Consider the following 25,219-nt stretch of genomic DNA (forward strand, 5'->3'; position numbering starts at 1 on the left):
CAAAAGCCCCACATCACCTCTAATCCTTTTCATCTAGTAGCAGCTCTACATTTAGCTGCAACTGCACTAATAATACATTACAAATGATACAAATGTACTATGATTTAAGTGAATCAATGCTTCAGTTCAGTGAGATTACAAGTTGGGTTTAAAGCTGTAGATTTTATAGGAGGGTGGATTTTATTTCTACATACTGTTCTTTCCTTTAAAAAAGGATTAAGGGGATGATTTGGGAAAAGGTAGAGGTTTATTCATGTTTACTCCAATAACATCACTTGGGAAGGGCAGATTTGATTCTACCCCTCTGACATCTACTCGGGGGTCTGCCCTGGAGAATTAGTGAAATGAAACGGTACGTGGCAGTGAGCTCCACATCCCTGTAGTGTTGGTGGATGGAGCTCACGTGACTCTAAAGCAGATGAAGCATCAGTGGAATTCATGATGGAAATGCTGAACCAGCTGGACGTAGACACTTTTTATATATTTATAGTGTTTTAAATGCCTTTATTATACAGTTACAGCAGTAGGAACTGTTATGAGAGCTGGTGCACAAATAGAGGAAACACCCACACATGCAGAATAAAATTAGAAAGAAGAATTACAAACTATTTGTATAAAATCTCTATGAAAGAAATGAAAATCATCAGGCTATAATACTGCACTGTATGTCACTGGCTAAAAAAGAGCTTTTGTAGTTTTAAAAATATTGATACATTAAAAGCTTTGATTTTATAAATATGTATGAATGAAGGTTTAAAAGTGTGATGTTGATTTGTTGCTGGTTTCAGGAAAATATTTATTAAAATGTTCTTCTTTCATGCATGTGTATCACAATCACTTGACAAGTTCCTCTTAAAGTTCTTATAAAATGTTTAATAATCACGATTCAAAACACTCGAAAACATTTACATTGTGGATTGTCTTTATTTATTATCCTAAATAATATATTATAAGTATATAAACATAAAAAAATATAATAACATGCAATATTAATATCATATTTAAAAAAATTATTATTATTATTATTATTATTATTATTATTATAAATATATCTTCTTGTTCTTCCTCTTTTTCTTTGTGCCAAAGAGCATCTTTGTTTCCTAAAAGAAAAATGCAGAGGAGGTTTAGTCTACACATCATATATATATATATATACAGTGAGGAAAATAAGTATTTGAACACGCTGCTATTTTGCAAGTTCTCCCACTTAGAAATCATGGAGGGGTCTGAAATTGTCATCGTAGGTGAATGTCCACTGTGAGAGACATAATCTAAAAAAAAAAAATCCAGAAATCACAATATATGATTTTTTAACTATTTATTTATATGATACAGCTGCAAATAAGTATTTGAACACCTGAGAAAGTCAATGTTAATATTTGGTACAGTAGCCTTTGTTTGCAATTACAGAGGTCAAACGTTTCCTGTAGTTTTTCACCAGGTTTGCACACACTGCAGGAGGGATTTTGGCCCACTCCTCCACACAGATCTTCTCTAGATTAGTCAGGTTTCTGGCCTGTCGCTGAGAAACACGGAGTTTGAGCTCCCTCCAAAGATTCTCTATTGGGTTTAGGTCTGGAGACTGGCTAGGCCACACCAGAACCTTGATATGCTTCTTACAGAGCCACTCCTTGGTTATCCTGGCTGTGTGCTTTGGGTCATTGTCATGTTGGAAGACCCAGCCTCGACCCATCTTCAATGCTCTAACTGAGGGAAGGAGGTTGTTCCCCAAAATCTCGCAATACATGGCCCCGGTCATCCTCTCCTTAATACAGTGCAGTCGCCCTGTCCCATGTGCAGAAAAACACCCCCAAAGCATGATGCTACCACCCCCATGCTTCACAGTAGGGATGGTGTTCTTGGGATGGTACTCATCATTCTTCTTCCTCCAAACACGTTTAGTGGAATTATGACCCAAAAGTTCTATTTTGGTCTCATCTGACCACATGACTTTCTCCCATGACTCCTCTGGATCATCCAAATGGTCATTGGCAAACTTAAGACGTGCCTTTTGCTCGCAGAAGATCAGGATCAGAAATCATGTTCATGATTTCAAAGTTGTTTTCACTCCCAATCAGCATCCATGAAATTTTATTCGCTTCAGCCGGTTGGATTTTCTCTACCAGAGGCAACAGGTGATCATCTGCAGAGTGAGAGAGAGAGAGAGAGAGAGAGAGAGAGAGAGAGAGAGAGAGAGAGAGAGAGAGAAAGAGAGAGAGAGAGAGGGAGAGAGAGTGAGAGAGAGTGAGAGAGAAAGTGAGAGAGGGAGAAAGAGAGGGAGAGAGAGGGAGAGAGAGAGAGAGAGAGAGAGAGGGAGAGAGAGAGAGTTACTGAAGCTGCTTGTGTGCGTGTGTGTGTGTGTGTGTGTGTGTGTGTGTGTGTGTGTGTGTGTGTGAGAGTGTAACACTTACGTGCCATCTGGATCTGCATTTCAAAATCTGCAGACTCCAACATGTAAATGGTTAAGCGCTTCTGAGGTGCTGCAGCCATTGATACATCCTGCACATCTGGAACATGAGATGAAGCTGGACTCTGTTCTACAGCTGAAACATGAGGTGGAGCTGGACTCTGTTCTACAGCTGGAACATGAGGTGGAGCTGGACTTTGTTCCACAGCTGAAACATGAGGTGGAGCTGGACTCTGTTCTACAGCTGGAACATGAGGTGGAGCTGAAATTTGTTCCACAGCTGAAACATGAGGTGGAGCTGGACTCTGTTCTACAGCTGGAACTTGAGATGGAGCTGGACTCTGTTCTACAGCTGGAACATGAGGTGGAGTTGGACTCTGTTCTACAGCTGGAACATGAGATGGAGCTGGACTCTGTTCTACAGCTGGAACATGAGGTGGAGTTGGACTCTGTTCTACAGCTGGAACTTGAGATGGAGCTGGACTCTGTTCTACAGCTGGAACATGAGGTGGAGTTGGACTCTGTTCTACAGCTGGAACATGAGGTGGAGCTGGACTCTGTTCTACAGCTGGAACATAAAATGGAGCTGGACTCTGTTCTACAGCTGGAACATGAGGTGGAGCTGGACTCTGTTCTACAGCTGGAACTTGAGGTAGAGCTGGACTCTGTTCTACAGCTGAAACATGAGGTGGAGCTGGACTCTGTTCTACAGCTGAAACATGAGGTGGAGCTGGACTCTGTTCTACAGCTGGAACTTGAGGTAGAGCTGGTTTCTCATCCACAGTTGTGCGCTCTTCTACAGCAGGAACTGTGTTTACTGCTGGGGCATTTTCTTTATTTCGCTCTCCCTTCTGGCTTGGTGTGAAGGGAGTCATATTCTGAGTCTGTAACACAAAGACACACACAGCTGTAAACACTTCATTCCATTTTGTTTTATCAGATCATCATCACTGCTAGCAGGAGGCTCTTGAGGGAACCAGCTAGAGGAGGATCTTTAACCTTTTCAGCCAGTAACCCATTTACTGCAATATTGAACTTCAGCATCAAATCATTTTAATGGGGACAGCATGGGGTGGTAGATGTTTAGGGTACAGTCTTCACCTGCACATTCTTCATCCTCTGCACGTTATGATGGACAGGGTTATCCTGGTGTTCTGGTCTCAGTAAGGTCTTCTGCTTGTTAATGAAGACCTGGGTGTGGTGGTTCTTCTTAGTCTCGCGCTCCTTACGAGACTTAAAGTGTTGGATGAAGCTGTAACACAACAGAGACACTGCTCTTACACACTGCTGTTAGTCTTTATGCCGACACCAGAAAAATTACCCCTGATGCTGACTGAAATCCCCTCATATGACCAAACCCACACTTTATATTAATAGCTTACACTTTATGGCCGTTAAGAGGTTTGCCATTGAGTTTCTCTTTTGCCAAATTCGCCGCCTCTGGAGACTCAAATTGGACGTATCCATATCCTTTTGTCCCCGTCTTGTAACGGACAACCTTCAGGAGAGACACGTCATGTCAACACACAATTCATATCAAACAGATCTAATACAGGACTTTTGTAGAAAACATGCTAATCATGCTATACAGATGTAATTCAGATCCAAACAGTTTAAAGCACAAATCCTGCATGACAGGATCTTCCCAAAGACTGAGAACAGGTCAAAAAGGGCCATGCTGTCAATCTTCTCCAGGTCCAAGTTCTTGATGAACAAGTTTCCGATGCCGCTTTTCCTCATGGTGGAATCCCTCTGAGACCACATGACTCTCATAGGGTTCCCCATAAGGATCTCACAATTAAGTGTTGCCAACGCTCGCTCAGCTGAGGAAACAAAATTCATTACAGGTCATTCATTTCAGTAAAAAAGACTGGGGAAAGATGGGTGAGGAGAAAACACTCTCAAATTTTATTTAAGGCACAAAACCTGACCATATTCACATAATAAAGTAGTAAAATAATACAGAAATTACTCCTGGAGTATTAAGTAGACAATAAACTGGTATAGATGCAGAAATAGTGTATCGGGGTTTAATGAGGATTTAATTACCATCGGCTCGCTGGTAAAAGTTGACGTAGGCGTAACTGAGTGAAACGCCGGTGTTCCAGTTCCTGCAGATCCGGATGGAGTGAACGTGGCCCACAGAGCTGAATTTCTCCATCAGCATGTTTTCTGTCACTTCATGGTGCAGATCACCAACATACAGTGCTGAAATACTCGAATTCATTTTTATCTAAAAAAAACAACAAACAAACAAACAAACTGTCAGTTATAAAGAAGAGAATAAACACCAAACCAAACCTACAGTCTTAAACAGAAAAACATCAGTATGAGTGAACTACAATCAGTTTCTACTCTGAAATGTTGAAAGATTGTAAAACATACAGGTTTAAAAGATCTTACATTTCTACATTTCTCAGTACAAAAATTAAGTTAACAAAAAGCACAAAACAGTCTAAAAAGCAGGACCGGATGCAGATGAAGGACCGGATGCAGATGAAGGACCGGATGCAGATGAAGGACTGGATGCTGATGAAGGACTGGATGCAGATGAAGGACCGGATGCAGATGAAGGACCGGATGCAGATGAAGGACTGGATGCAGATGAAGGACTGGATGCAGATGAAGGACTAAATGCAGATGAAGGACTGATGAAGGACTGGATGCAGATGAAGGACTGGATGCAGATGAAGGACTGGATGCAGATGAAGGACTGGATGCAGATGAATCACTGGCTAAAGGAGATGGACTTTGACTACCAGGCTGTAAAGACACATATTGTATATTATGAACTTAAACATAATGATGATGATAATGACATATAAAGGGCTGTATAATGGTGGGGGTGGAGGTAGGGGGCGCTACAGCAGTAGGAGTGGAGTAAAGCAGGTGGAACACTTGCAGCAGGTGGAACACTTACGACCTGGTAAAAGAACAATAAAGAGTGTGGAACACAGGTTTTATTTACCTTTAAGTCCTGGTATTTTTTACAGATTTAAATAAGAAGAAACATCGCAGAATCTAACATTCACACATTAATATGTTTAATCCACAATCATCTCTGTACACTAGTGAGAGTCTGAGGGCAGAAGTGAAGTGAAGATCTATAAATATAACACACTTTAACACACTTGAGCAAAAACCAAAGTCTTTTACAATGATCTCAGTGCTTCCACTATTTGATCACTGGATGAGAAATGGGAATAGATAAAGCAGATATTGTTCTATATGATTAGGGATGTAAACTGTAGCAGCGGTGCGCGAGTGGAGGCGGAGCCGGACGGCACGAGCGGTAAGAAACACCTGCAGCTGATGAGACTAATCAGTGCTCTGTTTCAGTCTGGTGACACCAAAAAAAAAGAGGGACACCAAGCAGAGAGACGAGCGGAAGGTCGCTGAAGGGGAAATAAGCGCAGACGGGCGCCGGTGGAAGACGCGTCGGGCGCAAAGTGAACTCGTGTGGACGCAAAGAAAAGTTGTGCCGGTGCGTGAGGAAACTCTGGCGGGCGCTAAAGAGAGAAAGCGTGAGGGAGGGACCACCGGCGAACGTCAAAAAAGAAAAGGCGTCCAGAACCGTGAGTGTGTGGGTGAACCCTGGTGTGAGCACTGGAAAGGAAAACGCCAGGGTGAAAACGAAAGAAAATAAAGAAGCTCTGCTTGGTGAACTTTTGCCTGTCTGTCTTTCTTCCAGTGCGGTTTGTTACATAAACATCACTTTATTGAGATTTTGTAAATAAAAATAAATATTGCAACGATTATTTCTGCATCCCACAGCAGAGGACATTTAAAGCACATGAGTGTGGTCACAAATATAGTTGTGCAGGTCCACAGTGACGTGACATGAAAGAGATGATCACCTGAAAGTCTGAAATGAACACTTTAGGAGGGTGGAATCCACAAAGACGTTTCTGTGGTCCACCGGAACGTTTCGACTGGCCGTGGACCTGCACTGGACATTTCTTACTCTGTACAAATAAAGACCTTTAGGTTATGGTACCGGTGTTTAATCATGTTCTCATACACATTTTAACAGCACAAACCTTATAAAACAGATCGAACCATTTCTTCTGACGGGGAGCAGGTGTGTTTCCAGCTTCAGAGCCAAACCCCAGTGCTGCCAAACCGCCACAGACGAGACGTCCACTCATCGTCAACTACCCCCGCGGACGAGACGTCCACTCATCATCTACCGCCACAGACGAGACGTCCACTCATCATCCTCTACCACCACAGACGAGACGTCCACTCATCGTCCCCTACCGCCGCAGACGAGACGTCCACTCATCGTTCCTCTACCGCCGCAGACGAGACGTCCACTCATCGTTCCTCTACCGCCGCAGACGAGACGTCCACTCATTGTTCCTCTACCGCCGCAGACGAGACGTCCACTCATCGTCCTCTACCGCCGCAGACGAGACGTCCACTCATCGTCCTCTACCGCCGCAGTCGAGACGTCCACTCATCGTCCTCTACCGCCGCAGTCGAGACGTCCACTCATCGTCCTCTACCGCCGCAGTCGAGACGTCCACTCATCGTCCTCTACCGCCGCAGACGAGACGTCCACTCATCGTCCTCTACCGCCGCAGTCGAGACGTCCACTCATCGTCCTCTTCTGCACTGATGAGCTCACGAAAAAACACATTAATGTAAATGTAATGCACGTATGAGAATTTAGTTTTTAAGATACATGAATCTGTTGTTGTTTATGTCGTTAACGTAACATATAATAAGAGATAGTAGCTTGAAAAGTGATGCAATGTACAATTACCATGCGCAAAAATACATTAATACACAATATCATACACAAAAAAGTTCTTTCTAATGATCTGTTCTGTATGTTAATGCAGTTCATTGTAAAAGACAGTAACACATGAAGTGCTGCAGTATATTAGTACATCATGATCACCAAAGATCAGAACAACAACCAGAACAACACCATAATAGACAATAAAATACAGGAAAATATGCACAAGTCTATTGTGGTTCATGTGGTTGGTCATGTAGTAAATTTTACCAGAGTTTTCTTAAAGTCTAATTCCAGAAAATATACGTGCCGTGGACTACAGTTGAACGCCTGGAGAATAAAAGATGGACAAACTCGTGCCCAGTGTTGTGCTGGTTACTAAGAAATAGTGACTAGTTACAGTTACTAGTTAATTCATTCAAAAAGTAACTCAGTTACTTTGTTGATTATTTACACCAAAAAGTAATGCGTTACTGTTAAAAGTAACTTTTTAGTTACTTTTTCAAAGAACCTTCTTTAATGTTCCCATTAATGCCCTTTTATGTGTTATGGTCTACAAACACAAAACTGACTTAAACACACAGTCATTTTTAAACACTATTTTATTAAAGTCAGAGCAGCACAAACTGAATATATCACAAGGATTTCTGAAATAAATAACAAAACAAGCTGAATAATATATTCACAATCAAAAACTAAAGTGGCTTCTGCATCATAAAAGCTGTTGTGTTGAGCTCTTAAACATGTTCCTTTCACAGCTGAAAACTATCAACAATGTAGAACAGAACACCGGGTTAGCTTCTAGCTTCTAGCTCCTCAGGCATGGAGTTTCTGGAGGTGTTGCTATCACAGTAGATACGACCTTCAAACCAGAAAGACACAGCTTACATTAGACTAAAAACTTTTTGTCTTTATGCTCAACTAAAGTGAAATAATGAGCGTATTTCCACTTTGAGAAACTCGTCTTGCTCTCGCCTCGACTCGCCATTACTGCCGCACAGACCTGAATAAACAGAGACACGCCCACAGTGCATCTTCTTCATGTTTACAGTGGTTCATCCTCCAATCCTACAATGCGTCTCTGCTGTAAACAGGTTAGACTGTAGTCTACACTTCAGCCCAAATTCATTCATTTTATAAAAGTTACCATACGGTAACGGTAACAAAGTTACTTTATTTTTAAAAGTAATGCGTTACCTTCCAACACTGTATGTATATATATATTTATTTTTTTTATGTGTGTGTGTGTGTGTGTAAGACAGTGAGGAGTGTGACTTCTGAAGACAGAAGTCTGTCCTGAAGGTGTATCAGCACTTCACTGAACTGTACACTCACCTGATACACACACACACACACACACACACACAGCTGCATTAACACATTTAAATCGCTATCTCTCTAATCACACTTAATTCCTCCAGGATTAATTACAGGTTGGGTGACCTCTAACCTCTCGTGTGATGCTGATGTTCCTCCTCAGAAGTCCGTCTGCTGTCTGAAGTCTCAGCTCCACCCTCTTCAGGTCATCAGACTTCATCAGGGCTGTCAATTAAACACAACCTATGTTTATCTACACTTATGATACCAGGACGAGAAAAAACCCCTCTGAAGATGTTCTTCTTAAAGACTGAAATCCGTATCAGAGCTCTTTTATAGAAATATATATATGACTGTATAATGCTGCTGCCATTAGGACTTTATTTCACATCACATGAATCTGCTGCACTTGTGAGTGGATTTGATTCGGACTTTTCTGATAAGCGTCTCTAATAGATCAGTGTAATTATTATAATATTAACGCTTAGTGGCGTCTCACCGTCCAGACTACAATTATCTCATACATACAACTGAGCATATCATTTAAACTCACACCTAGAGGTCGACTGATACAGGATGACCAATATATGTTGCTGATTTCTTTTGTCCGATATGTTTGTCCAAATAAAATCTCTACAAATTTAAACCTATTTTGTAATGACACTGAATTAAAATAAAAAAATTAATAAAAAATCTGTGTGACATGAACAACTCATATTTCTTGTCCACTTATTACACTATTTATAACTTTTAGAATAAACTTTAAAAACTGGACCAATATAAAGTTTGTTCACAAACTTTTACTAAACTGAGTTTATTTATATGATCATCACCATTCATTACATCTCATTACCTCTGTCTTTGTCCCGCTTTTCTTCTTCTACACTTTTTCTTCTATTTTATTTAATTTGTATTGTTTTCCAGCACAGTAATGTGATGAATGTAAATAATGTTATGTTTGCATCATTATGCTATAAAACACATATTATCCCATTAAGTTCTGAGCATGCGCAGAAAGAACCAGAGACATGACTGCACAGCGTTTTTTACTCGTTTACTCTGCACACTGCAAACACACCCACATGCAGCACGAGAGCGCCCTCTAATGGCTATCAGATATTATAACATTAATGCAATGTTACCAATGTCACTATGACCATTATTAATTTAGGGGCTTCAGGAAAGTCTGCAAAGGAAACAAAACTATACCTACCTTTTCCGGTTTGTCTGAATCATTGCACGAAACACATTAAAAAAAATCAGAAAACACAGCGACAAGTCAGACAAACCGGAAAAGGTAGGTATCGTTTGTGAATGTAAACTTATCAATCATTGAAGAAGACACCTGTCATTCACCTGTATATCTTGACTGACAGGTGTCTTGTCCAATGATCGGTAAGTTTAAATTCACAAACTATACCTACATTTTCCGGTTTGTCTGACTTGTGTTTTCGGATTTGTTATTTTGTTTTCGGATTTGTTAATCTGTTTTGTACTTCTCACACACACACACACACACACACACACACACACACACACACACACACACACACACACACACACACACACACACACACACGTGCTCAGCTCTGCTCGGTGTCTTTCTCCTTTTTCTCCTCGTCACCAGTCACTAAAACAGAGCACACTGATTAGTCCCATCAGCCACAGATCTGCTTCTCACCGCTCGTTTCCCCCCGGCTCCACCCTCCATTCACCAACCGCCGCTCGTGCACGCACCCGCTGCTCCATCCAGCAGTAGTGTTCAGGTGTTGTGAGGTGAATCCAGTGTTAACCCTGTCAGAATAACTGCTGAAAGATCATCCACTTTCTTGTGCCAATCCATGCGATTAATTATAAAGTACAGATGTTTAAGTGAATCAGGTTCTGCCCCACATTAACTGTCAGCTATATTGCTTTCAGAGCTCAAAATGAACAAAGCACTAAAGCTGCAAGAAAATACCTCAACTTCAGTTTCTGTCAAATTTCTTTTCTTTAAGGACATCAAACATCACTGACTTTACTAAAGTGGATTTCAAAAAAAAAAAATACCATCATTGAATGCTCTCTGTGATGAAGAGACATTAGACATGATTGAAATTCAAAATCTTTATTTATTTAATAGTGTTTATTGTGTCTCGCTGTAGTAAAATTGTTCAGACGCTCTGTTTCTCTTGTCGTCTTCTTCTTTTTCTATTTCTCCTTTTCTTTTGAAGGTTTTTTTGTCTCAGCTGAGCAACAATTTCCTCCCATCGCTCTCGGACTCTCATATAATGTTCTGTTTTATTCTCTGAAGTCTTCTTTTCTTCCTCACAGAGATTCTGGGTATCCTGGAGCCCCCTGTTGGTCTGAAGCTGTAAGTTGTTCCTCTCCTCTATGTCAAGTTTAGTTTTCTCTCTTTCGTCCTCTTGTTTTTCCTCAAAATCCAACGTGGGCTCAAACTGAGAAACACGTTCCTCCAGTCGCTCTTTGTCTGTGATTAAATGATCTCTCTCCTGCTCTGCACTATTTTTCACTTTCTCACAGTGATTCTGAGTATCCTGGAGCTCCATGGTGGTCTGTTCCAAAGTGACCTCAAGCTGAGCAACATGTTCCTCTAAATTCTTTTGTTCTCTCGTCCAGCTCTCTCTCTCACAGTCTACAGTTTTCTCCAGTTCCTCATGGATTTTCAGGGAAGACTGGAGCTTCGTGGTGGTCTGTTCCAACGTGACCTCAAGCTGAGCAACATGTTCCTTCAGTTGTTCTTGCTCTATCATCCAGGTCTCTCTCTCACATTCTACAGTTTTCTCCAGTTCCTTATGGATTTTCAGGGAAGACTGGAGCTTCATGGTGGTCTGTTCCAACGTGACCTCAAGCTGAGCAACATGTTCCTCCAGTTGTTTTTGTTCTCTTCTCCAGCTCTCTCTCTCACATTCTACAGTTTGCTCCAGTTCCTCATGGATTTTCAGGGAAGACTGGAGCTCCATGGTGGTCTGTTCTAAAGTGACCTCGAGCTGAGCAACATGTTCCTCCACTTTCTCTTGTTCTCTGTTTCAGGTCTCTTTCTCACAGTCTACAGTTTTCTCCAGTTCCTTATTGATTTCCAGGGAAGACTGGAGCTCCATGGTGGTCTGTTCCAAAATAAACTCAAGCTGAGCAACACGTTCCTCCAGTTGTTGTTGTTCTCTCGTCCAGCTCTGGCTTCTCTCAGTTATGTCCTGTTCCTGCTGCTTTCGCTCAGAAGCCAAAGTAGCCTCCAACTTTTGCACCATCTGTAGCAGAACGGCTTTCTCTTCTTTCTCTTCTGTTATCTTCTCTATCATTAGAAGAGAAAATGCATCCAAGTCTTCTACTACTTTCTCCATGAGTTCCAGCTTCTCCTTCATTTCAGCAATCTGCTTAGATTTCTTTGTTCTTCTGCTTTGAAAAAACTTTCTCAACCTTCTGAAGAGCTCCATGTTTATGCCTCTTTACTCACACGCACAAACCTTGGAAATGAGAGAAACAGAGACGCGTTCCCAATTATAGACGTTGCCTTACTGTGACGTCACAGGGAGATGCCCCCACCCTCCGTCTGTGACGTAACCCGGTCTCTCTTAACCTGACACTATGCGCATGCGCACATTACAGAGGTAAGGAGCGGATAAAATATCATGTCTTCACAGCTTTTCTGTTGTTTCTGAGAGAAGAGCGATATTACAGTCATAAATAAGATAAAAACGGCTGTAAACTGTGTATAAAGCGAGTGAATCCGAGTTGAGAACCGGAAGTTGACCGGAGTGACTCTATGAATGTTGCAGATTCATAAATGACCAGTAGGTGGCAGTGTGATGTGTATTAGAGCTCACTGTCACAGCAGGTAATTAGAAGTAGTGGAGCTCTAATGACGTCATTAATAGCGAGGACAAGACACACAGCAGTTTGGGATTCTTTTATTGACTTTATTGATTAATTGATTTGGAGTATGATTGTGTTTCTGATCAAAGTAAGTTCATGTGTATGGAGTAAAAACAACCTGTACATTTCTCACTTCCAGACAGTATTATGAGATGTTCATCTGCTGGAAGTTCATGTTTAATGCTGAATGTTTTATAGGATTTACGAGCTGGAAGAAATGTTTCTATATTGGTTTTGTTTTAAACGACTGGTGAATTTTTATCTTCTTTTTCCCCTCAACTATAAGGTTGAAACCATTTGTTTTTAAAATGCATTATTCACTAAATAAACATCAATGAAAACTGGATGATTTGTTTTTATTGAATGTAAAAATATTAATTTGAGGATAATTGAACTTAATGTATCGAATAGTTTTGGATTAAATGAAGACTTTACTGAACTAAACAGCACTGAATTCTCCTTTAAATCAACTTAAGTTTACTGAACTAAATACTGTTACTTATATGAAAATAAACCCGGTTTCTTGAACCCTGTTCGGTTTCAGCCCCACTTTTGGGCCTCACAGCTGAAAATGACCTTCCTGACTTTCAATGGTAAAAGTTCCTGACAACAGTGTGCTACATACACAATTTACATCTCTTTTAAAACAACACACTTTGGGCTTTACATCATCCAAAAATGCTGAAGTTATTTTTTAAAATATATAAATACATGAATTCGGTCCTGAAACAATCCAGAATAGTGACGGGTTAAAAGTCACATGTTTATAGTTTATATTTCAACTTTGAAGAAAATACAATAAAAACGAGTTTCCTATAAACATTAATCTGAGACTGTGTGTAGTCCTTTTCTCCCTCCGTCTGTTTGAGGAAAAGCAGCCTGATAACCAAATGTACTGGGAATAATAACATTCACACAATAAGCATAAGACTGGTATTTGAACATTAGAAAAACAGTAGAAGAAGAAAGTAATGAAAATAAAAGTAGCACAATGCTTCCTTCAGTGCCTCTGTGAATGATGGAGCACATCTGGACCTTCCTTTTATCCTTACATTCTACAAACAGCACATCCTCTTCTCTCAGCCAGTGATGAGGCCTCGAGGAGCTTTTTTCAGAAGCTTGTTGGTGATGGTTTGAGGGTTTGTGGACTGAATTTTCCCACATGCTCAGATGTTATTTTTTAGGAGATCTCTAAACAGTGCTGGACTTGTGTAGAAGTCGTCAACAAACAGTTTGTAGCCCATTTCCAACATCTTCTTATCAACAAGTGGCATGACAGATGGTCTACAGACTGACTGGTGTGTAAAATCCTGATTCCACCTCTATTCAGGTGTGTTGGGGGATACAACCAGTGAAGACTGGGATTTTCTGTCTCTCACTCTTACTGGTAGAGCTGAAACAGGTGCTGAGTTTGGAGACTGCTTGAACCTCTTTTCTGGTTGATGGCTGGTGTGTGGAACCCACTTCTCCTCAGAAGATTCAACTAAATGACTGTTAAAAGACAAAAAAAAGGAAAAAATAGCATTGTATATCAAGTACATACTTTTGTAGTAGTATGAAATCAGGAACCACTGTGTATATTCACACATGGCAAAACCATGGAACAGTGGAGAACCTTCCCAGGAGTGGCCGGCCGACCAAAATTACCCTAAGAGCACAGCGACGACTCATCCAAGAGGTCAGAAAAGACCCCACAACAACATCCAAAGAACTGCAGCCTCACATGCCTCAGTTAAGGTCAGTGTTCATGACTCCACCATGAGAAAGAGACCATTTAAAAACTGCATGTTCACTTGTGTTATTGTTACTAATATTTAAATGAGGTTGATGATCTGAAACATTAACGTGTGACAAACATACAAAAAAATACGAAATCAGGAAATTGCAGTTGCTCAGCTGGAGGTCACTTTGGAACAAAACCAGCATGGAGCTCCAGGATTCTCTAAATCAGTGTGAGAAAGAGAAGAAATGTGCAGCGCATCAGAGAAATATGAGAGAAACCCAATGTTGAACCTCTTCATGTCCAATGATTAAAAATCAAAGGAAATGTACAAAATAATGAAATATTAAATTATTCAACATTTTTGTGTTTTTGTTACTATAATAAATATAAAAGTAATGAAACCTGTTCAGGGGGTGTCCCAATACTTTTGCCGATATAGTGTATCACTTCATTTGTGCTGGAACAGTTTTCTCTTTACAGGATCTGTACCTCAGGTATGAGAAAATATGACTATAACACACTGATAACACACTTACCAGGCAAGACTTCAGGAAGTGTTCAGACTTTTCCCTCATAAACAAAGGTAGACCTTCTGAGAGCTCTAGATTTTCTTTAGGCAGCACATCAGAAGCCTAAAAGACAGAAAAAGTTCAAACCTTCAGATTCATGGCTACTGAAAGTTGAAAGGACACTGGTTGTCAGCTCGCAATCTTTAAAAGGACAATTGATCGTGTCATGACCTCCACAAACGATTTCTGAGATGGTTTCAAAACTGTGGTATTTAAACTCGTACACCTTCACCACTCCACTGCTCTCCCTCTCATCCACACACACGTCTACTGACTTTCATTCTCCTTCTCTCCAGGACGCACCTCCACGTCTCCAGACTCTTCTCAACCTGCTCCCTACTCTCACCACGAATCACAATACCGTCGCCAAACATCATAGTCCACGGAGAGACTCCTGTCTGACCTCGTCCGTCCTCACGTGCCTCTGCATGCTATATCATGCTCTTCATTAGCATTGAAAACATCCGATTACTCCTTCAATCCTTTATTTCTACAAAGCCTTAAAATCTGGAAACAATTTAGAAAACATTTCGGTTTCCAGGCAGCATCAGGTCTGTCTCCTAAATATAAAAACCCCTCCTTTCTACCCTCTATTTCGGACGGATCCTTTGCACTGTGGTTTAGAAGGGGCATTGTAAACATTAATGATCTTTTTCAGGAGAATACATTTGTCACTTTTTTCTACCTGTCAGAAAAATTCAACCTCCCTAAAACTCATTTTTTCCGATATCACCAAATTCGTGATTTTGTAAGGAACACATTCTCTCATTTCCTGCACCCACCTCCTAAACAAGAGATTGATCGAGTTTTAGAAACAAAACTTTGTAAGGGTACTGTCTCTAATATTTATAAAACTATTTTTTCATTCGTTGTTCAATCGGGATCTTCATCGCTTTCTAAAATAAAGAGTAACGGAGAATCAGACCAGCCTTGACCTCTTACTGGACATCAATTTTTAAATCAATCTCTGAATACTTCATTTTAGATATTAAACCATGTCCCCTAATAGCATTATTTGGACTCAAGCCCACAAATCCCTCATTGTCATCCTTACAATCAAACATGCTCGCCTTTTGTTTAATAGTAGCAAAGAGACTTATATTACTGAATTGGAAGAATCCTCACCCACCCAGTTCTTCTCATTAGATACATGACCTGTCTCAGTTTATTCAAATAGAAAAGATCAGATTTACATTACTTGGTATTACGGAAAAGTTTTACACCACCTGGCAACCATTCTTATCATATTTAAGAGAAAGAGGAAAATAAAATCCTGTTCTCTTTGTTTAGCCTTTTTGAGCTCTTCCCCTTGCCCCTGACTTCTTGGTAGATGTAGAAAGGAGAAATGAAAACATATCTTTGAGAGTGTTAATGTACTTAGGTGCAAAATCTTTTATTTTGTTTTATTTTTCTTTCTTTCTCCTGTTCTTGATGCTCACATTCATGATTGTGATTGTGTGTATAACTTAGAAAGAGAGAGACCAATTTCTTGTTGTTGGACTAAATTAACCACTGTATCATTGTCTTTCTCGCCTGAGTGTCTTTCTGTTTGAAGTGCATCAATAAAAAAGAGTTGGATAATAATAATAATAATAATAATAAGAAGAAGAAGAAGCCAAGTGATTTTGAAATGTTTTGCCGGTGTCTATGATGACTGGTGGGTCCATCTAATACACAAACGCCAAGTGTTCAAGGGAAGCAAATAGAAGCGAGACTGCTTCTATGCTAGAAGAACGATAGTGTTTTGAACTCCTCAGCAAACCGGTTCATTCTCCTGCTCTACTGAAACTGTGAATGTATGCAAAAGTGCAAACAGTGACCAAGAAGCTTTTCCCTGCGGTAGTTTCTGTAGTGTAGTGGTCATCACGTTCGCCTCACACGCGAAAGGTCCCTGGTTCGACACCAGGCAGAAACAAGGTTGTGATTTTGAAGCTAGTGTTACATTCTTAGGCCTGTAAACTGTGTTACTCAACAGCATTAGAGAAATGTAGAAAACTTTCTTTTATATTGTTTCTGTAGTGTAGTGCTTTAAGTGTTATTGCTGCTGTTTGAACTACAAAAGTTAAATGTTCCTTATTTTAAAATATGCAAATGCAGTTATAAGAAATTAAAAAATATTTATATTTTAATAAAATCTGAATTCAAGAAATTCCTGGAAAAAAATCACTTATTTTACACACAGAGCTGTGCAGTAAAGCTGAAACTCTACATCTTCAAACTGCATCATGTCATTAAAAAAAAGGAAAACTTTACAGAAGTGTTTGATTTACAAAATGCTAGCTAGTGATGTACATGCAGCCCCTTTTTACATCATTAGAATGCACAATTACTGTAGGAAAATTATAATCTAAGAAACTCCTGGAACTAATAAGCAAAAAAAAAATGAACAGGTACTTTAACAAATCTTGTTTAGTAAAACTCCAAATTGTTAAAAACTTTTCACTGACATTCAGAAATGTAACAATTGTTTCAACAACAAAAACATCTGTAGAGTCTGTAACACACCTTTATCACATTGTCCACAACAAGAGGGGTCGCACTAGATCCACTCATGGTCAGCAATGTCTGAGATGAGAGTGAGGACTCTGGGATTGACTGAACACTTTTTTCTTCTTGGATTCAACCTCGGTGCCTCTCAGGATTTATGGAAAAGAAACACCTTTATGGAAAAAAAAAAGAGTGAGAGAAAGATTGAGAAAATGAACAACCTGAGATGGATATCAAATTGATACGTTTGATGAATCCAAAAAAGGTGTTGATAAAAACAGAATATTAGCGTTGGAGAAACTCCAGTGTTGATCGTAGTTCCACTGGGTAGTGTATGTTAAAGCAGTTATAACTGCCAAACATCAGGCAGATGGAGGAGGTGAAGGTTGTGATGTGGTCGTTGACAATCTTCTTGTCGATGCTCAACATGAATGTCTCAGCAGCGACGCAGGAGGAACCTGGGAATAATAATAAAAATAATAATTCAAACGTTTATTAACAGGGGCTTCAATGTCAGTTATATATATAATGCAGATACATGAAACAAATTGGAGGATGGACGCTGCCAATATTGGTAGGGAACAAATACAAAATGGCTTAATAAAGTAATTAATGTGCCAAATAAAAATATTACATAAAAAGGAAAGTAATTATTAAACAATAAAATTGGAAATAAAAGGGAAAATTAAATAATGGTGCTAATTTTAAATTAAAACTGAAAATGATAAATATTGATCTGTCAATGTAAAATAAAATAAGTTGGTAAAGTTTCTTTTTTGGATGCTGTATTTGGCACAATAATTAATCAACCATGTATTTATTTCTTTTTTATTACCAATTAAGGCAGGAACTTGAGGGATTTATGGACGTGACCTAAAGATAATGAGGAGTTAATAATATTGAGAAGAGGCTCACCAGCTGTATGTAACACTTCCTTCAATAGATGAGTAGGAATGGGATCTAACTGACGTTGTTGATTTAGCTTTGGTAATAAAATCATACAGCTCTTCCTGTCCTGTACATGTAAAACAGTGTAGTTGTGGAGTTGTAGGTGAGATTGTGTCAGGAGATGCTGTCAGAGGTTGGACCGCCACAATTCTTTTTCTAATGTTATAAATTTTTCAGTGAAGAAATTCATAAAGTCGTCACTACTAAACTGTGATGGAACACATTTTTCAGATCCCTGATTTGTAGTTAATTTAGCTACTGTACTGAAAAGGAACCTGGGATTGTTTTTGTTGTTTTCTATGAGTTTGCTCAGGTGTTCAGCTCTAGCAGCTTTTAGCGTCTGTCTGTAGCTGAGCATACTGTCTTTATACGCAATTCTAAATACCTCTAATTTAGTTTTCCTCCATTTTCTCTCCAGATTACGTGCTGTTCTCTTGAGGACATGCGTATGACTATTATACCAAGGTGCAGGTGCTTGTTCTCTAACCTTTTTTAACCGGATGGGGGCAACAGTGTCTAATGTGCTAGTGAGGATAAGGTCTATGTTGTTAGTCATTTCATCAAGATTATCAGCAGTTATGGGTTTAGTGAGGAATTGAGATAAATCAGGCAGGTTATTTATGAATCTGTCCTTAGTGGTCTGAACAATAGTCCTACCAAGTCGATAACGTGGTGAAACACGGCTAATCTGCTCTACCGGTAGTGTGTACAGTATGAGGTAATGGTCTGTGATGTCATCATTCTGAGGTAAAATATCTATATCAGTGACGTCTGCTCCGTGGGATATTATTAAGTCTAGTGTGTGGTTAAAACGGTGCGTTGGTCTGGTGACGTTTTGTTTAACCCCAAAAGAGTTTAATAAGTCGACAAATGATAATCCTAGAGCATCGTTTACATCAACTACATGAATATTAAAATCTCCTACAAGCAGCACTTTATCAAAATCGATCAAGAGGTCTGATAAAAAACGAGCAAACTCTTGAAGAAAATCAGCGTAGGGTCCTGGGGGTCTGTACACGGTGACCAGAGCGAGTTTTCTATGCATGTCTGAAAGTATAATTTTAAGAACGAGCACTTCAAATGATTTAAAACTGAATCCTAATCTCTGACTAACATTAAGAGAAGCACTATAAATGGTTGCTACACCTCCCCCACGACCAGTCTGACGGGGCTCATGCTTATAAACATATCCTGACGGTGTCGACTCGTTTAGACCCTTATAATCACCTGGTTTAATCCAGGTCTCAGTGAGACAGAGTGCTGAGAGATTATTCTCTGTGATCATCTCATTTACAATCAGTGCTTTGGGTGCAAGTGATCTAATGTTTAAAAAACCAAACTTTAGAACTTTTTGGTGTTTGCTTTTCTGGCATTTTTCAGTTTTAACTGCAATAAGATTATTTCTGGATCTTGTGTATTTAATTCTTGGTTTTACTACATGAGGAATAGATACGGTTTCTATAAACTGGACTGTGTGTGAACTTGTAACTATTTGGTTTCTTGTATAAATGTTCTCATAGTCGTAAATTTCCTGATGTCTTACCAGTCAGATGGTGTGAAGAATCCTAGAGATGTTATCTGATAGCACTGCTGCTCCAACTCTGCTGGGGTGCAGGCCATCAGGGCGGAAGAACCTCGGACGCTCCCAGAAACAGTTCCAGTTATTAATAAAGAGAAGTTTGTGCTCTCGACACCATGACTGTAACCATTCATTTAGTGCAAAGAGTCTACTAAACTTCTCAGCCCCTCGCTGGTAAGTGGGAAGAGGTCCTAACACTATGATCCTCGTTGTGGGTGATGTGCTGCGTACCGTCTCCACCAGGATCCTGAAATCCCTCTTTAAGATCACCGTTTGCCTCAGCCGGGTGTCGTTCGTTCCGGCATGAAGAACAACCGCTGCGAAGTTCTCGTTCAGGATCGCGGGGACCTGCGCAGCGACATCGAGAACACGAGCACCAGGAAAACAGCGAGTGTGCACCTTACCTTTGTCTCCGGTAGCGCGGACATGCCGGACGATGGAATCTCCAAGAATCACAGTATGACGTTCCGTCTCGCGGAGAGGGGCGAAGCGGTTCTCGGTCGAGATCTCGAAGGCCGGTGGTGGTGGTGGGGGAGACGTCCTCGACCGGGGCTTGGCTCGTGTCTTCCGCTGCTGCAGCATCCAGGGTCCGTGGGCCTGGGCAGAGAAACACGCAGAGTTGAGGTGCTGGGAGCGTTAGATTCAACCCGGGAATTTACCTGGGACGAGTGAGCGTCCACCCGGGATGTTTCCAGCACCGCATTCCGCTCACACAGCTGGGCATCGAACGAGTTCTCACCTGTGCTCAAAGGCAGACACACAGCTGGCATAGTGCTTATAATAGCAGATAGAGTTAAGATACAGAGATGTGATAAAGTGAGAGGGAATGAATATAGTCAACACCAGTGATAGTCGAGTTAACTAACTACAGGCACAAGACAGAAAGCCAAAAAAACAATTTAGGATTATTAAAAGAGGAAAAAAGGAGAGATTAATAGTAAAGTTTGTTTGAAAACGCAGAGAGAAATACAAACACGTAACTCGCGGCAAACAAGTCAAACACAAGAAGCTACGTCAAAGTGCTGTCATGAGACAAAACACTTGGCCATGCTGTCACCATCATTATCATCAGTTTGGGGGCATCAGGAAAGTCTGCAGAAAAAAACTAACCGTACCACAGACTGAAAATACACTGTTTAGATAAAATACATCACCAACAACAAGACACAATTGTCTTCTCTCTCTGTATGTTTCTTACTTCAGTGTAGAAAACTCTTAGTGAGGAACATCTCTTTTACTCCATCACAGGTCTGCACATGCAACAACTGCACTGTAACATCATCACTTCTACATGAGTTCTTCTACAGCTTACCGGTAAGTGTGCCATTACTGCCACCTAGCGGATAATTTACAAATACACTCATCATGACAGGTAGGTTCACACCTGTATTGTATTGTATTGTATTGTATGTTGTATGCTTAAAGAAACACTAAAAAAAAATAAAGAACAGAAAAAGAAAAAGGGAAAAAGAAAATTACTGTAAATTGGTTTTCATAGAACATGTAGGAATTTGAAGCAGAAGGAAAACACAGGTAGGAACCGAACCTCAGACCCCACTGTAATGTAGAACACAGACACACTGTATAACATTAAATCAGTTCACATTTATTAACAACATCCCGACTTCCCAAGCCATGGCATAATGACACCAGACTCTTTCTCCAAATAATTATAGAGGATCCTCACATACACAAAGCTTCTGTGTCTAAACTGCAATTTCTTGGGGCATCTGATATCAGAACAATGTAAAACTTAAAAGAAAAAAAAGGCAGGCAAAATATCCCTGTGCCCAAGACCAAGGAACAGCTCATGTATTTCCTAGGAATGTGGTTGCAGGAATTTTCAAGACTGGAAACTTCCCATATGAATTATCAGGAATATTTCGGTATTAACAGGAATGAATGGAAATACAGTTGGAATTTACAAAATTGCAAGTTATCCTATAACAGGGAACTTAAATGTAGTTAAAAAATAACTTGCTTGATAATCAACCAGATTGAATGCAGTTTCAGTTGAATTTCTACCTGCACATTCATCAATCACATGCACACAGCACACTTACTGCAGGGCTCCAGAGGCCGTACCCCTACATGCACTGTGTTTTCTTCATCTAAACAATGAGTCACGCCTCAAAAAAGGGTAAAAACCACTGCCTTATGGGTAATAAAAGACTAATAATCAGGATCTCAGGTCTACATTCCTTACTATTGAAGTAAACAGGACCAATACAGAACAGTTCATCAGACAGGAACACACACTGATTAGTCCCATCAGCCACAGATCTGCTTCTCACCACTCGTTTCCCCCCGGCTCCACCCTCCATTCACCAACCGCCGCTCGTGCACGCACCCGCTGCTCCATCCAGCAGTAGTGTTCAGGTGTTGTGAGGTGAATCCAGTGTTAACCCTGTCAGAATGACTGCTGAAAGATCATCCACTTTCTTGTGCCAATCCATGTGATTAATTATAAAGTACAGATGTTTAAGTGAATCAGGTTCTGCCCCACATTAACTGTCAGCTATATTGCTTTCAGAGCTCAAAATGAACAAAGCACTAAAGCTGCAAGAAAATACCTCAACTTCAGTTTCTGTCAAATTCCTTTTCGTTAAGGACATCAAACATCACTGACTTTACTAAAGTGGATTTCAAGAAAAAAAATACCATCATTGAATGCTCTCTGTGATGAAGAGACATTAGACATGATTGAAATTCAAAATCTTTATTTTTTTAAATAAAACTTTATATTAGAATTTAAAATAAATTAAGATGGTGAAACAACATGCACACTAAAGTACATGAAATGTTCGTATTTCACCATCTTTCTCTTTTCCTGAATCATTTTCTATTTCTTCAAGTTTCTTCAACAGATCCTCGAAGCTGTCGACGTCAAAGACTGGTACAGAATCCAGGATCTCTGTGCTGTTGTGGGGGTCTTCAGTATGATTCATGGCTCCAGACTGGTTAAAAAATCCATATTCCTCATTTAACATGGAAAAGATGTCATTGTTGAGCAAAGTGATTTCCTCCTCGTCCTCGAGCTGAACCTCACTGCTTGTACACTCAGACCCATAGCAGGTGCTGTAAACAGAAGTGCACAATTTTAGCTGCATATTAAAGTAAATGAGTGGCGATTATGGCGATTATTTAGGATGCAGAGTAAAACTTCATTTGCATGTCATTCTTCTGAAACTGTTCCAATGCAGTTTACTAACTCACTTGGTCTGGCAGAAAGTCGACTCAGAAACAGAAGGGAAAAGAGGAGGATCAAAGCAGAAGTCTTTAGGAGACAGCAGTTCTTGGTGGCTAAGGCCGGGGAACTGATCACTAACTTCAGGCACGAGGTCATGGACTGGTACTTCTTCTGGCATGTTCATGACTATATGGTGGTTTGGTTGATGATCAGGTCTCCTCTGTGAGTCACTACTCTGCACACTGCCTTTTCTCCTTCCCTTCTTTGGAAGCGGTTTATAAACCCAATCTACATGATAGAAAAGAAGAATTTAAAGAGTAAGAAGCAACATAAAAACAATAAAAGTGTCAGAATTGATGTGTTTGTTTTGTTATTTTGCCATTTGTCTATAAAGAAAGTTCACCTACCAGGAAACAATTGTTCGTGTTCCTGTTTAAGCCTCCATGATTCAGTGTAGTAGGGTTTCTTCTGTTCTTCACTCAGTTTGTTCCACTGGATCCCAAGCTGCATGCTGATCTCTGCAGAGCTGCTATTTGGATTGGCCTTGGAAAAGATGGACCTCTGTTTCCTCGCCCAAACCATGTAGGCATTCATTGGCCTTCTGATGTTACCTTTTTTATCTCTGCACTTGGCAACGTTAAATTTATCTACAAAATAAAAGCTGTTACCCGTCTTATTATCTCTCATTATTTCTCCTTTCTTCTGAAAGTCGCTCTTTCTGGCTGAAAAATCCTTTTTGGTGTTTTGGAGAGCGGATTGTTCAAAACATTGACGCTTATCACTAAAAACAATTAAAAACATTTCAGCTGTTTGTTTGCGCTTCATTGCTGTGATCAGTAAATGTTTGTGTTGAACAACAGCACAACAAAGTTGTCATGACAATAAAAGCGAGTCCAGGGCGCTATCAGAGATACCGACGTCACAAAAGAGGCGGGGCTTCAATGATTCAAATGCAGACACGGAAGCTGAAAACGGGTGGTGTAAAGACAAGCGAAGTGGTGTGTGATTGTAAACCCTACACGAGTTCCTATAGCGCTCCTTTGTTTAGACACAGTAGGGTATTAAAATATTTAGAATTATATTATTTATTAGAAAACACGTGTTTGCAGTTTGGAATGTGATTTTGATAAAAAATTATGGGGTTTAATTTGAGGTGTAATTAGTTTGTACTGCATATGGGGACCTGTTGTTGTTATACTTAACGTGACCATTAGGGGGAGTAGAAAATAGAAAATTTGCATTGAAAATAGAGAATGAGAGAACACGTGATTAGCGCGTGTCAGATGTGTGTTATGAGCTATTAGAAAAGAAATCATTCATTCATGCTACCTGACCTCACTTCCTTCTGTTTCCTGACAACACTGCACTTTTAACAAACACTTTATTAAATTTCCCTTAGATTATTCATTATACTTACCTTCTCTGAACACAAACAGATGTTTTACTTAAACACATGGTAGTATTTATAGTCTCTGTTTATCTTTTAATTATAATCATCTACTTATTAAGACGTTTGTAAGTAAGAAATTATCATAAGAATAAAATAATCTGGTAAATTAATCACAAGGTAAATTAACTTTAATACATATTTTTTATTGAATACAATCAAGTCCAAAAATGTATTTAAAAAAGAAAAAACATTAATGAAAGATTTGATTGATTTTGATCTGCCGCCAGTCTTTTTACAAGCACTTAGTGTTTTCTCAACTGGTCCACGACTACACCATAATATGTATGGGATTTTTATATCGGTATTAAAATAAGAAACTAAACTCCTATAAAATTATCTCAGCAGTAATAAAATCAAGATTTGGTGATTTCTGTAAAAAGTTTGGTGTGGAATGGACGTCTCTGTTCACCTGTGTACAGCAGCACATGGGGAGGACAACAAATAATGACAAGAAACAAAAAAGTGACAAACTTCATTTAGATTTGACTTTTCCTTCATCACCCTTATAACTGACATGCCATCATTATACACACACAATGAATGTAACACTGATTTGAGGTGATCCATGAAAAAAAAAAAACACTTTCTATTAGTCAGTTCTATAAATGTTAGTTTTAAGACTAACGAGGCATAAAAACAATTTAAATGTTTACACGTGAGATTCGTAACACCACTTCCACAAATACAAAGTGCCCTAGTGTAACATTTGATCAGTTCACAGCAAAAACAACTTCCTCCTTTCTGCTAAATCTTAATATTTAAATCCTTGTTTGGTCAATTATTCCCTGGTTCTCCTACAGCTGATGTTCTACTGTATACACAACACATCATCTACAGGAATCTTTGATATCCCCAGTCCTGAGGTGAGATACTGAACAGGAACGAGTGAGATGAGACTTAAAACTGTTGCTCAGAGAGATGAGTCCATAACA

At 39.7% G+C, this 25,219-nt stretch overlaps 3 protein-coding genes across 3 annotated transcripts in view; 1 reads left to right on the forward strand and 2 right to left on the reverse strand.

Moving 5' to 3' along the window:
• The window catches only part of LOC310734048 (uncharacterized protein), a gene marked incomplete at its 3' end in the record, with an annotated part of 170,190 nt that overhangs the window by 98,846 nt on the left and 46,125 nt on the right, over positions 1-25,219 (reverse strand). The window lies entirely within an intron of this gene.
• LOC310731514 (uncharacterized protein) overlaps positions 1-25,219 on the forward strand; it is a gene marked incomplete at its 3' end in the record, with an annotated part of 236,384 nt that overhangs the window by 93,593 nt on the left and 117,572 nt on the right. The window lies entirely within an intron of this gene.
• Positions 534-6,588, reverse strand: LOC310734055 (polyadenylate-binding protein 1-like 2; the record flags this gene model as incomplete). Its single annotated transcript, XM_083555660.1, has 7 exons — positions 6,448-6,588; positions 4,457-4,640; positions 4,061-4,230; positions 3,790-3,905; positions 3,509-3,659; positions 3,154-3,291; positions 534-542 (listed from the first exon to the last, which is right to left on the reverse strand). Exons 1-7 carry the CDS (start codon positions 6,553-6,555, stop codon positions 534-536), a joined length of 876 nt encoding a protein of 291 aa, XP_083411786.1. The 5' UTR covers positions 6,556-6,588.

This window comes from Silurus aristotelis (genome assembly GCF_946808225.1).
Source record: "Silurus aristotelis genome assembly, chromosome: 1".
NCBI classification, from domain to species: Eukaryota; Metazoa; Chordata; class Actinopteri; order Siluriformes; family Siluridae; genus Silurus; species Silurus aristotelis.